This window comes from Onthophagus taurus, chromosome 11 (genome assembly GCF_036711975.1).
Source record: "Onthophagus taurus isolate NC chromosome 11, IU_Otau_3.0, whole genome shotgun sequence".
Classification (NCBI taxonomy): Eukaryota; Metazoa; Arthropoda; class Insecta; order Coleoptera; family Scarabaeidae; genus Onthophagus; species Onthophagus taurus.
In genome coordinates, this window is record NC_091976.1 from 16,495,252 (window position 1) to 16,509,440 (window position 14,189).

At 33.8% G+C, this 14,189-nt stretch overlaps 1 protein-coding gene across 1 annotated transcript; it reads right to left on the reverse strand.

Annotated features, from left to right (window-relative positions):
* Positions 1 to 789: 789 nt before the first annotated feature.
* On the reverse strand, positions 790 to 13,709 carry SREB (Sterol regulatory element binding protein). The gene is made up of 7 exons (XM_023050987.2): positions 13,552 to 13,709; positions 12,662 to 13,497; positions 6,506 to 6,938; positions 5,452 to 6,447; positions 5,091 to 5,395; positions 4,712 to 4,873; positions 790 to 1,244 (listed from the first exon to the last, which is right to left on the reverse strand). Exons 1-7 carry the CDS (start codon positions 13,622 to 13,624, stop codon positions 891 to 893), a joined length of 3,159 nt encoding a protein of 1,052 aa, XP_022906755.2. The 5' UTR covers positions 13,625 to 13,709; the 3' UTR covers positions 790 to 890.
* Positions 13,710 to 14,189: the final 480 nt, after the last annotated feature.

A 14,189-nucleotide genomic window follows, 5' to 3' on the forward strand; every position in this document is an offset into this window, starting at 1 on the left:
GTTCAACGATTCCTGAAAAAAATAAAAATATATAGGCAATATGTTATTACATGACAGCAACACTTTTTATGTAGTTATAATTGATTTTAAAATAACGCCACATTAATTTCATTCAAATAGAAAGTTGTGACCACAATCCAAATCTTTTTAAATACAAATATTCTAAATTAGTATCCATTATTTCAGCTAAAAGAAATTCAATTAGTTAACTTTTTACTTTTAACTTAACCGTTTCAAAACTAGTTACGATCTATTCAAATTCGTAAATGGTGTAGAAATACCATAGTTATACAGAAGCCCCCTAATATGCAGTAAATTGTGTGGCCGACTTTGAATTCAGGTAATTTCCTATTCGGGAATAGGCCCGCAGGAGAGCCACCCTCTAATACTAAACCACGAACGCATCTGATTACGTCTTTTGCATCCTTCCTGGTTGCGATAAACGGTCCACCACCAACCATCCGTTTTAACAAAGACATTTTCCGCATTTAAAATTTTGTGTTACTGTTTCATTTTCAATTATTCATACACAGATCATTTCACCACGAAAAGTGGGTACATCACGGGTCAATATTTACAATCCCCTTTTGAATAGAAATTGTTTGTTTAAACGTAATAAATGGGAATATTTGCTTTTAGATATGGTGATTGAATTGTGGAAAAAAGGAAGGATTAAAATAGTTGAATTTTAATTTTAATCCAGGAACAAAAATTTTATTCTTGTAAAAATATGTGTTTTAAAGGATTCATTAGAATGAGAGGTTGGATTTTCTTTCAAACATCTCAACATCTTTTATAAATTTTTTTTATTATTAATAAAAATATTATGTACAATTTATAAAAACAAATCTTAAAATAAATTAATCAAAAAAATCCTACCTTAATTCTTACTAATTAGTAACCGAATTCGGTCCAAGCGTTTTCATCAATTTATAACAATCCTGCAACTTCTTTTTATCACCAATTCTCTCCAACGTTTTTGCAGCTTCTGCTAACATCCCTGCTTTTTCACCAGGCGATGACAATAACTGCCCTGGTAAATGCCTACATGCCAAATATAAAGCTGTGGCATGTTGCCTTTCTCCACCTAAATCTTGATGGTTTTTATCTTTCCCACAAATAATTGAAGGCTTTGCATGTCGATGTCTTAAACTTTTATCTAGAAGTTGTTGAGTTCTTCCTGGTGCTGCTCCCGCCATTAATCTTGAGGTTGCTTCATACAGAAACACTCTTGAAATTGCAGACTAAAAACAAAACAATATGTAATTATTTGATTAATAACAATTTTGGTGTAAAAGGCTTTGGAGTAGCCTTCGTCCAATTAATATAGTATCAATGGCTAGGGCGTTCCCCCAAAGCGATGGCTAAAATGACAAGAATCATAGTTTGCGATTTATACATCAAGTTAAGAAAGAACTTACTGAATGCAATCAAGAACTTGCAGAAATACTGAAAAGGACAAGCAAACCTATGCTGCACTAAGAAGACGCGGTGGAAGAGTACAAGGGTATCAACTGGTCTACTAAAGAACGAATAACAAGCAGAATAGCGTTGGAGTCATACCTACACTGGATAAGCCTCAGACGAAGTGTACAAAACCGGAAAAGGAGTCATTCTGGAAAGGCCTAGATGAGCTCATGACCTAAACAGACTTGAATAAGTCTGTTTAAAAGAACGGCTATTTTGGAAAAAATAGCACCACCTATGTATGCGTCCATGGAGGGTATAGGTACGACATCGAAAAAAGAGGGGAAAAAGTATCCTGGAATTCTGCTCACGTCATGATTTGAGTGTGATAAACCACAACTTTCAAAAACCTGGTCTCCTACCAAATTGTATGAAGGTCACTATAAATTGACTTCATCTGGCTAATAAAAACTCAAAAGGGGACTGCAATAAGGATTGCAAAATTATACCAGGTAAAGCACTGACTACTCAACATAGAATACTGATGGGTGTATGCACTTTACCGAAACCTATTATGAAGACTATGGATCGGATAATTCGAATTAAATGGAAAAATGTCTCTGGGCCAAAAGGTGACACACTTCTCGAAGAGCTAAGGGAATACCTGAAAAGGATATAAAAATTTCTTATGCCACGGCTGACGAGATGTGCATGGGTTTCGAGAAGGAGTGCAAGAGCAAAGCCATTGACAAATTGGGACTATCTAATGGAGGCCATACACCTTAGAAATAGATGAAGGCAATAGAAACTTCTTTCTCGCTAAATAATTTTAATTTCATTTACTCAAAAAACCGGTTTTCGGCCATATTCAGGCCATCATCAGTTTGAATAGTCAAAGTTTTAAAAAAGATCGCCGAACCATGACTATTGCACCACGTAAGAAAAAAAAATATTATTTTTGAGCACATCAACACAAACCAAAAAGCGATAAAACAACGATAGGCCTAACGATATGATAAAATATTAAAACAATCCAAAAAAACCAGAACATACATATCTTGCACATTCAAAAAACGTACGAAAATGAGGGCAGACGGATAAAATATTATAAGACACCGCGAGTCGAAAATGGACACTTAAAGAGTTTCTTTTTTTGAGCGAGAAAGAAGTTTCTATAACCTTCATCTATTTCTTAATTATAATCCTCGCAATATGGATATACAATATCATACACCTTAGGGTTTGCCTGCCGGTTATGCATGTAAGGCTAAAACCATCATACAAACCCTAAGGTGTATGGCCTCCATAAAGCGCGTCTCAACATAGGCAAAGTGCCGACCTGGTTCAAAACTTGGCCGACAGCGAAATAAAAAGCTGATCGCATCAACTACAAAAAGTCCAAAGTTGCAGCAAAAAAGGCTGTAGTTCAGGCCACAACCAAGTGTAGAGAAGCTTCCTATAATCAAATCGAGAATCTGAATTTGCCAAAAATAGATATATTGTAACTCAGGGTATAAAGAGAAATCAACGATGACATAAACAGCCGGTTGTATGAATATTAGCAGCTAATGCACGATGAATAGCCAAGCATTGAGTGTGGACTCTCTACCACCAGTTGAAAAGCTAGTCAAGGAGAACAGACTGTACGAAGTGGAGGTGGCTGTGGCTAAGATGATAAACCATAAAGGGCCCCGATAAGATAAAATTAACATCTCACACCTTCAAAATATAGGTACGCATAATCAACAGACTTATCCAACTTCTGACATCAATTACCCGGAACCAGTTTGAATTCACACCCTCTAAATCAGCTACCAATGCAATACAGGCAGTTAGCGTAATAACGGGAAAGCACCGTCTGAACAAAGAAGTTCTGTATTTAATATTCATAGACTTGAGCAGGCATTTGATCGGGTGCCGCGGAAAATAGTTTGGCGATCTCTTAGAGGAGAACACAATGTTAATACCATAGTTGGGTCCCAGTCAAGAATTCGAAGTGGAAGTAAGTGTTCATCAGAGCTCCGCTTTAGCCCCTTAGGGTGAACAGATCACAGAGGAAACACATGGAATGCGGTTTCGGTCAAGGCTCAGCCTACTACCTTGTTGTGTACCAGCAACCTGAGAGAACTCGCTAGAGGGAATGATGTTACTCTATGGTGGGTTCCAGATCACAGAGACATTGAGGGTAATGAGAATGGCAGACACGCTGGTCAAAGAGGCAGCGAAAACGCCCTTCATTGGACCCCAACCTGGTTGTGGACTACAAAAAAGCCACCAAAAACAAGTAGTCAACAGTTGGAAGGTTTCAAAGATAGCCTTACGCTGGAAAGAACTTCCAGGTCATAGACAAACGATAACTCCGTCGCAAAACAAAACCAAAGAGATTTTATGCGACAGCAAAGGGGATCTAAGGACGCTCTCAGGTTTCCTGACCGGCAATGCGCCCCTAAAATACCATCTCTTCCACATTGGACAAGCTGGGCATCAAACTTGTCGACGTTGCAACGAGGAGCCCGAAACGGCTGAACATATACTGTGTAATTGCATTGCCAAAGGCCGCCGAAGACACAACATTTTCGGTAAAGCTCTTTTGACACCTACCAACATAAAGGAACAAGACCTTGGAGCAATACTAAGGTTCATTAAGGACCTACATTTGCCCTAAACTATTGGAGGGCTAAAGTTACAATAGATCTTATAGGTCGCGGTAACGAGAGAGGCCGCTCCCCTCAGCCCAGCAGCAATAATAATAATAAGCTGCATGACTTAAGTATCTGGGATCTGTGATCTCTAATAACAATAAAATATGGAACCCGATGTAAAGTCGACGTGGCCTGGCAAAAATGGTAATTATAAACTGCATCCTGGACGGGAAAGAAAAAACCCTTATGCAAAACTTCATTCAACCGAAATTAAAATGTTGCGATGGTCGGGAAGACCTCGCGACGTAGTAACAAGCTGATTTGTTCGTAGCAACTTCAAGGTGGTCCCTCTGCCTGAGATACTTATAGAGAGTTGCCCGAGATGGCGTGGCCATGTTATGTCCAGAGACGAAAATCATGTTGTAAGAAAAGCACTAAACCTTCTAGAGTACAAAAGAGGAAAAGAGCGACCCTCTTCTACCTGTTGGACCCGCAGGTCCAAGACTCTAAATGAAAATAATTTATCTGAACTGACAACCCAGGACATAATGTGGCGTAGAAATATTAAGAGAGCCGACCCCACATAAAATGGGAATGAGCAAGAGGAAGATTTGATTATTAAAAAATTAAATATGTTCAATTAACCCTAAAAACCTACTTACCGGTATATGTTGAGTTAAATTTTTTAAACTTGTAACATCTCTTTGGAAAGATAATAAAATTGAGTTTGAAACTGAAACATTTTGTTTATCAACTTCTTTCATGTCTTCCCAAAACGACGTCCGAGTTTCTAAAATCCAGTCACAAACCAAAAGTTGGGCGTACTAAAAAAAAAAATAATCAACTATATTTAACCCCAACTCAAACTTTTTTGTTAAATTAATAAATGTTGAAATAATTTTGTTGGTTTTCTTTTACAATCAAATTGCACTGAAGAGACATTGCACTTTTTAACATAAACATGCAATGCAACTACAATGCACATAGATCATAAAAAGTATTAAGTTATAATTTTACCAAAAAATAATTAATTAAACTTACTAAAGCTTTACTAGTTTGTGGTTTACAATTTCCATAAGTGATACTTTCTTCAATTAATTGCGAAGCAATCGCGCATTGTTGAAGTACAGAATTTCTGCTTTGTGGGTCTTTATTAAAAAGCATCTTTTGGGACCGAAAAGCTTCTAATATTGCTCTTGGGAGAGGATCGTTCAAATTTAATAAAGACTCAGGAATATTTTCCACTTTAGAATATAATCTTTCGGCGTTTGAATATTCGGCTAATAACCAATATGAACCCACAGCGACTACATTTGTCCACCAATGAGCTATTTCATCATCATATTCTAAAAAAATGCAATAATTTTAATTTTAAATTAAGATAATTAATAAAAATACTTACTGTGTAAAACATCCGATCCAAAAACACTTGAAACATCTTTTGCAACATTATCAAACAATAATTGAATATAATTTAAAACGTCAGAAGTATGAGTTTTTTTCATTGAATCATCTTCTTTAATTTTACTTCCTGGTGCAACCAAAGTTTGCAAAGCTTTCCCTATTAAATACTCCCTATAATCCTTCATCACATAAGCCATTGGATCAGCTCGATTTCCCAATGTTCCAAAACACAATCCTTCCTCAGGTTTAAGATCAAATTTGAATTTCCATCCAATAAAATATTTATACCCAAACGGTGTAAAAAGCCATTGTAACCTCGAAGGGATTGCATCACAAGAATTAACACACGCATGTTTTGCCAAACCCATATAATATCGTTGTAAAAGGCTTTGTAAAAATTGATAACAACTCGATTTGATTCTCAAGGTCATTGCAACGTAGATATCGACGATTTGCGAATGGGTTATTTTGTTTCCAGCGGAATCTGCTAAATTTGTAGCGTTTAAAGCCAGTATTAACCCCAAAGAATGACCACCTTCTTGATCTTTATTTTCAATCAAATAAAGCTGATTTAAACCATGATAAACCAAAGCTAATTCTCTGCAAGATGTTAACGCTTCAAAACGAACGATTCCATCGGAAAAGAAGCCACCTGAATGCCTTGATAACCATTTTCCAATCCAAATTCGATGAAAACATTGACGAATTAATTGCCAACAAAGCGAGGTTAATCGTTCAAATCGAGTACTTGGTAGTTGTGTTCCAAAAGTTTGTAAGCAACGTTTCAATTCTAATTTAGCCCCGGAAATATCACCGTTTGATAGATAAATATCCGCTTGGCGGCGATGTCTCCAGAAATTTTGGGAATCTTTCGACTTACTTGGAAGAATTGGGTCTCCATAAACGAACATTTTTATCAAACATAGTCCCAAAATTAAGAAATTAACTCCCCATAAAATGAAACTTGGGTAACTCCATGAAGAACCATCATCTTCTATTGAAATTAATAAAAAAATAATTAAATTAACAAATAATTAACATTTTATACTTACTAAACAATAGTTTTCTTTTTCCATCAAATCCAAGTTCCTCGAATTGCCCCAATTTATTAAAAGCAACGCCGAATGGATTAAACGCAACAACAACGAACATAAACATACATAAAATAAATTTTGAATGATCCAACATCCCACCTTTTGGGGACATGTCTTCGTCGCGTTCTTCTTTTACTTGAGATTGATATTCGGGGCTTGATGGGATTGAATGGACGGGAGATAAATTTGAAACATCTGAAGGGGGTGGGGTGCAATCCGGGAAATAATCCGGCGGGATTTCTTCGATTTTCGTTGGCGAAAGGAGATCTTTTAGCGTGTTTTTACGTGCTGCCATTTTCAAAGCCATGTTTTCTTGTTTTAATTTAGCGTTGGAGTTTTGGAGGAAACGGATGTATTCGATTGTTTTACGTAAAATTGCTGATTTATTAAGCTGAAAATAAAATTAATTTTTTAATGGCAAAATACGTTTTCGTACGACAGCTTACTTAAGGAATGAGGTGGATAAACGCCTAAATATTTGTGGTACAAAAGAAGATATTAAAATAAAACTGAATAAAAATGTATTAATTGTAATTAAAAATTAATACTTAGCCTTTGAAAATGTGAGTTTGAAATTGAGTGAGAGTACAATTTGGATGTAGTACAGATCCTAACGTGTGACAAAACTATTACTATTTTATAAACATAATTCAATGCCGATTGAAGTACTCTATCTTAGATTAGGATTGTCTTAAATCAACGAAATTCTAACAAACGTTTGGGCGTTAAGATAATAACACCATCATTGCTGCATCTGTGATGATTTACTATAAAGTGAGTGAAAACTTTGTTAGTTGGTGCCAAATTCCATTTTATACAATATACATATAACATGGTAAGCGTCTACAGGGTCTACAGTAAAACAGAATTTCTCTGTATCTTACCAGAAAACGACAATTAGACAAAACAGTACACTAAATCGGATAACGTATATCACAAAAACAATGCAGCAATGACCATGGAATGTTAGACGTTTATATGAAGCAATGTGCCTCAAGAAATGCAACAAGTTAATGTTACTATAATGGGTATGATCAAAACCAGATGGCCCGACTCGGGAGAAATGTAAATGGACAAAACAAAGATACACGGAAATATGTTAAATTTAGATATTTCAGTGTATTTAGATTCTAAATCATACCGTAATCATCATTGTACCTGCACCTGCCTTAATGTGGTTCAGGTCTAAGAAGAAATAAGGAAATCTTATAGGTGACTTTAATATAAAGATAGGAAGGGGGAAAGAGGAAGTCATTATTGAAGATTTTCGATCGGGGTCAAGGGATGAGAGTGGAGATAGACTGACTCAGTTTTGCCAAGAACAAGATATGGCAATAACAACAAGCTACACGAAAGACGAGTGTATACATGGAAATCTATAGCAGATAGAAATAACAACATTAGAAGAAATCAAATGGATTATGTTTTAATAAACAAACAATACCAAACGTTTATTTTTTTTTAATTAAGTAATGTTAATTTAGACCCGAACAGGGATACAGACGGAAAATGTGAGGCAACCAAAATTGCAATAATAGTTCCAACAAGAAAACTCTAATTGCAGTTTGAGAAGAAAGCAGCACGTTACAACAGAATGCTCTTTTACTATATGATGGCTATTGCAGTGATTTTAGTCTTAGAATGATTAAGACAACCAATAACATAGATATTACACTAATCAATTTTGCCACCTCACAGATAAGTTAAAGTTCTGAAACAATTGCGAACTAAGAAATTCATAGAATAAATGACTTAATGGTATTATACCAGAAACTTAAAAAAACATGTATTGTACAGGTGTCCAAATTTCGATGGGTTTGCAGGGTATCTCAGTTATTATGGTGCACGTCGAATTTTTCTAGTCATCACGGTTTTTCAGTTATAAACACAACTCAAATACTGAATGCTCAACTTCTAAAATACTTAACTCTTTATGAGTTATAAACACAACTCAAATACTGAATACTCAACTTCTAAAATACTTAACTCTTTATAACTCAAAAACCGTGACGACTAGAAAAATTATACGTGCACCATTGGATTCCACGTGAAAAAACCTATTAGAGCCCGTTTTTACTTTTTTACTAGGTTTCCGAATAGCCGAGATACAGGAGGTGTCTGAAAATCGTAAATTTCAAACACTCCCTGTATATCAAAAACGAAGAGAGCTATGAATATTTGGTTTGCGCCATTGTAAGTTTCACAAAAAAGTAGCTTAGGTTCGCGAAAGCCGCAACTGTTTATCTTTCATAATAACTGAGAAACCCTGCAAACCCATCGAAATTTGGACACACTGTACAGGACGGTGGGCAAATTTGGGTGTTATTATAGGCTATCTCAGAAACTATAACAGATACGAAAAAAGTAGGTGCCATGTCCCGGTCTCTTTTCCAGAGACTAATCCAATCCCGCAAACACCAAACCTCTATCTTCTTTTGTTTTTAAGTTTTTATAACCAAAAAGTCAAATTTTAGCGATTTCAATAAATGCTCATATTTCGTTTATTTTTGAAATTAGAGATATGGGGTTAATACATTCTTAAGACACGTTTTTGAGTAGAATATATTGCCGGTGAAAATTTTTAAATATACGTAGCTGATAATTTTTGAGATATAACATAAAGTTGTATTTTTTTAAATACAAACTATAGTTGATTATAATGTTACTGAAAAGAGCATGTTTTCAGATTTCCAATGATGCATCGCACGCATGGTGTATTTGCGGAAAATAAGCGTTATTTTTCAATTCTAAAATATTAAAGATTAAAGTTCAAATTTTTAATTATAGTAGGCAAAGAAAACGCTAAATTTCACTTACAAGGAAAGTATCAGAACTGGCCCGTCACTGATTTTGTTGAAATTTGGTACAGTGATGGTATGGCCAAAAATAAGGTTTACGTATTTTTTTATACGTGCTAATAAAGCCCCTGGGACGAGTTATAAGGGTTGGAAATCGGGGCGAAATATATACAGGGTGTCACACACACAAAAAACGCCCCAAGCTGTAACTCTGTCATTTACATTCAATTTTCATGAGCGGAGTATCAAATGAAATAGTTTCATGAATACTATGATTCATGCTACAAATAAATTTTTTCCAAGGCCATCTTCAATTTTAAGCGATTATTAACTTTTGCTTTTCAAATTGCTCTATATATTTTTCTTTACGTCATTGGATAGAGATTGTTTTTCTGAATCCACTGATGTACAATACATCCATTTTGAATATAATTTTAGCAGAGAAAAGACACCTGTATATACAGATTTCCACACAAGAACGCCGCAAGCTGTAACTCTGTCATTTACCTTCCGATTTTCATGACCCAGCTATCAAATGAAATGGTTTGATGAATACTATGATTCATGCTACAAATAAACTTTTTCCAACGCCATCTTCAATTTCAACCGATTAACAACTTTTGATTTTCAAATTGCTCGGTATGTTTTTCTTCACGTTATTGGATAGAGATTTTTTTTCTGAACCCATTGATGTACAGGGTGGGCAAATTTGGGTGTTATTATAGGCTATCTCAGAAACTATAAGAGATACGAAAAAAGTAGGTGCCATGTCCCGGTCTCTTTTTTCGAGACTAAGCCACTCCCGCAAACACCAAACCTCTATATTCTTTTGTTTTTAAGTTATAGCCAAAAAGTCAAATTTTAGTGATTTCAAAAAATGCTCATATTTCGTTTATTTTTAAAATTAGAGAAATGAGGTTGATACGTTCTTAAGGCACTTTTTTAAGCAGAATATACTGCCGTTGAAAAATTTTAAAAATATTTAATGATTTTTGAGATACAATACAAAGCTGTATTTTTTTAAATACAAACTATACTTGATTATGATGTTAATGAAAAGAGCATATTTTTAGCTTTCCAATGATGTATCGCATGTATGGTGTATTTGCGGAAAATAAGCGTTAATTTTCAATTCCAAAATAGTAAACGCTAAAATTCAAAATTTTGATTATAGTAGGCGGGTTCGGACAGTAATTACTAATTACTACCTAATTGCTATATGGTTTTACACGAATATGACAGAAAATTGGTCTTGTACCATTGTGCAGGATAAAGTTGGTTTTGTACCAACGAATAAAAACTTTGAATAGTTGATTTAAATTTTTTAGTGTCTTATCCTTGACTTTGTTCACCAATAAAATATTATTTGTAGATAAAGTTTGTTTATTAAAAATACAAGAAACGTATTAATTAATGAATAATTAAATATGAACAACAACTTCAGGAACTAAACAATCACTAAACTTACTGATTGTAAGGTTAGAACAGTTGGGTATCAATGAATGAAATCTTCGGTAGTATCTTGCCAGTTTTTCCCAACCATGAGATTTAGAAGTTTTTTCATATTAGCAACCTTTTCTTTTGAAATTGGGTGAGATAGAGGAAGATTAGGGATCATAAACTGGGCAACGGACTTTCCATTAAAACGATGTTTATATGGGATATGGAGCCTTATTTATCATTTTCAAAGAGTCATTTTTTAATTTTATCGCTTTATGTATTTAAAGATAATGAGGAATTTTTAAGCGGGAAACTCGTTTCGAAAAATTCATGAATGAAATAATCAGTTAATAATCACGTTACTATAGTAACTAAGTGGCATTTAACGTTTTCCTCGCCTACTATAATTAAAATTTTGAATATTAATCTTTAATATTTTAGAATTAAAAAATAACGCTTATTTTCCCCAAATACACCATGCGTGCAATACATCATTGGAAAGCTAAAAATATGCTCCTTTCAGTAAAACCATAATCTGCTATAGTTTGTATTTAAAAAAATACAACTTTGTGTTGTATCTCTAAAATCATCAAATATTTTTAAAATTTTTCAACGGCAGTATATTCTACTTAAAAAAGTGTCTTAAGAACGTATCAACCCTAGTTCTCTAATTTCAAAAATAAACGAAATATGAGCATTTTTTAAAATCACGAAAATTTGAAATTTTTGGCTATAACTTAAAAACAAAAGAAGATAGAGGTTTGGTGTTTGCGGGATTGGGTTAGTCTCGAAAAAAGAGATCGGGACATGGCACCTACTTTTTTCGTATCTCTTATAGTTTCTAAGATAGCCTATAATAACACCCAAATTTGCCCACCCTGTACAATACATTAACATTAATTGTAATTTTAGCAGAGAAAAACAATTAAGACATTTTCCGAACATTGTCTCTAGTGTGCCATAGAAAAAAATAACAGTCATTAAATGTTATTTCAATGCCCGAAGCAGTTGTAAATGATACTTATAAGTTGTTTTTTTTTATTTTTTCCCATGGCACACTACAATATACCACAAGTGACTTAAAGAGAATGTTCGGAAACTATTTTAATGTTTTTCTCTGCTACAATTATAATTAAGTAATAACATTACGAAATACATGTCTTTAGTTATTTGAGTTTTTTATGAAAACAACAATGTTTTTTAAAAATAATAAGAGTAAAAAAAGTTTTAGAATTAAATTCCACATGAAATGAGGTAATAATGTATTAAATCAACCAAAAGGTTAAAAATTGGTCATAATTTGCTACCAATTAATACCCTCGGTACACTCATAATAACGTATACCAAATTTGTTTTTTCTAGCTTAATGTATTACGAAAATATTCAATATTTAAAAAATTTAAGATCCAACTTTGAAGACCTATAACTCCTCAAGGGTACAACTTAGTATAGAGATAAGTTGTGTTAAATCATCTTAATTTATTATCCTCTACATGTCCCTGCTCTGTCGGTTCTTATGTGAATCACCCTGTATGTTAAACATAATCAGTATTGAGTATGGGTAGGACACATAGAAATGTCCTCAAAATAAAATATGTCCTTGATTAACAGGCTAATTAGATTTTACAGAATAGGTAATTATTCCTCCAAATCCATAATCACTTTGAATAATAATGTCATCTATTCAGCAAAATTCGTACTGCCAATTGCACATAAAATATATAGTTGTTTCAATGCTAATAATCCCTACCTCATTCCTTAAGTAAATATAATGGTAATATAATGCAACTTAAGTTAGTCAAGTTAATCAATATTTATATTATTACAAGGATACTTATAAATAAAAGTAATAATAAAACAAACTTTTTTTACATACCTTAGCATCAACACCAACAATCATATTTTTTAACTCCACGATTTTATCATTAATACTGGTCCTGTATTTCCTCTCAATAGCATTATGAGCACTTCTCTTCACCTCTTTTACTTTTGGTTCTTTAACCTGTTGTTGAGGAGTTGCAATTCGATTAATAGCAACTTTATTCTCCGAATCAATAACAACCGGGATTCCAGCGGCCAATATTTGTCCCCCATTAACCAAAGTATGTAATTGAGATTGATTATTTTGTGTATTCGATGTAGTAACAGTCGTTAAAGGGGCTGTTGTATACATAAATGTTGTTTGTTGAGTTGATGGTTGGTCAGATTTAAGAACTTTGGTTTGAAGTAATAATTGTTGGAGTTGATTGGGAGGGATTTGGCTAATATTTTGGACAACAACGTGTTGTTGCTGTTGTTGTTGAGTTTTTGGGATTTTTTGAGGTGGTGAAGTTATTTGAACAGGATTAGATTGAACAATTATTTGTTGTTGGGGTAAATTAGAACAAACCATTGATGGATGTTGATTCACGTTAGAAATCAACACGGTTTGTTGTGATGGTTGAATGTTAGCCACACGATTTTGATTCAGCTGCAACGGGGTTTGCCCTTGCAATTCATTCAATGTTAACCCGCTATTTCCATTGAATAACCGATCAACTTGCATCGAGTTATACACATTATGCTCTAACGGTGGCGATAAAGTTTGTGGATCCAAAGAAAGATCAAACGATAAATCATTCGCAGTTACCAAAGGATCTAATTGACTCAAAAACGTTTCATCCTCGAAGAGTTCCCCTTGCATTAAATCCTTTTCGCACGTCGATAAAATATCTGATGAAATATGTTTTAAAAATATGTAAACAAAAAAATTAAGGTTATATTTACCATCGATCCCGCTTAGTTCGTTTATATTGAAATCTTCGCCCGAATTGGCGAAATGGGGGTTGAAATCTGCCATTAGTGATTTATTTTAAGGAAATTTATACATTTCTTAGTGTTGAATTAAAATCGTCGCAGCAGATCAGCACATTTGTCATCGACGAATCACGAAACGAGTTAGAATCTGATGATTTGACGTCACAAAATTAGAGAGACATCTATGAGTTAATCCTGAAAGATTGAACTTATCAAGTTGGTTATTAGATGGCGCTTTTATTACAAGTTTAATTTGACTTTTAAAATGTAATTTTTTGTAATTTGCGACGGTAATGTAAGCTATAACAGCACTCAAACGGGTGGTGTAATGAGACTCCTGTTAATTGTTGGTAATTTAAAGGTTCTTTTATCTTGTAATAATTAACTCTCTCTACAAAAGCTTTCGACGAATATATTTTTTCAATCAATGAATACAGTCATTTATTTTTTTTTATTACTAACTACGATCATATATTTAAAAAACAAACATCAAATATTGCCATGTAATCATTACCAATAATTTTAACACCCCTCCTTAATGATTACTCCACTCTCTTAACTTAATAAACTATCATAATATCATACTATTAATATTTAACATAAATATA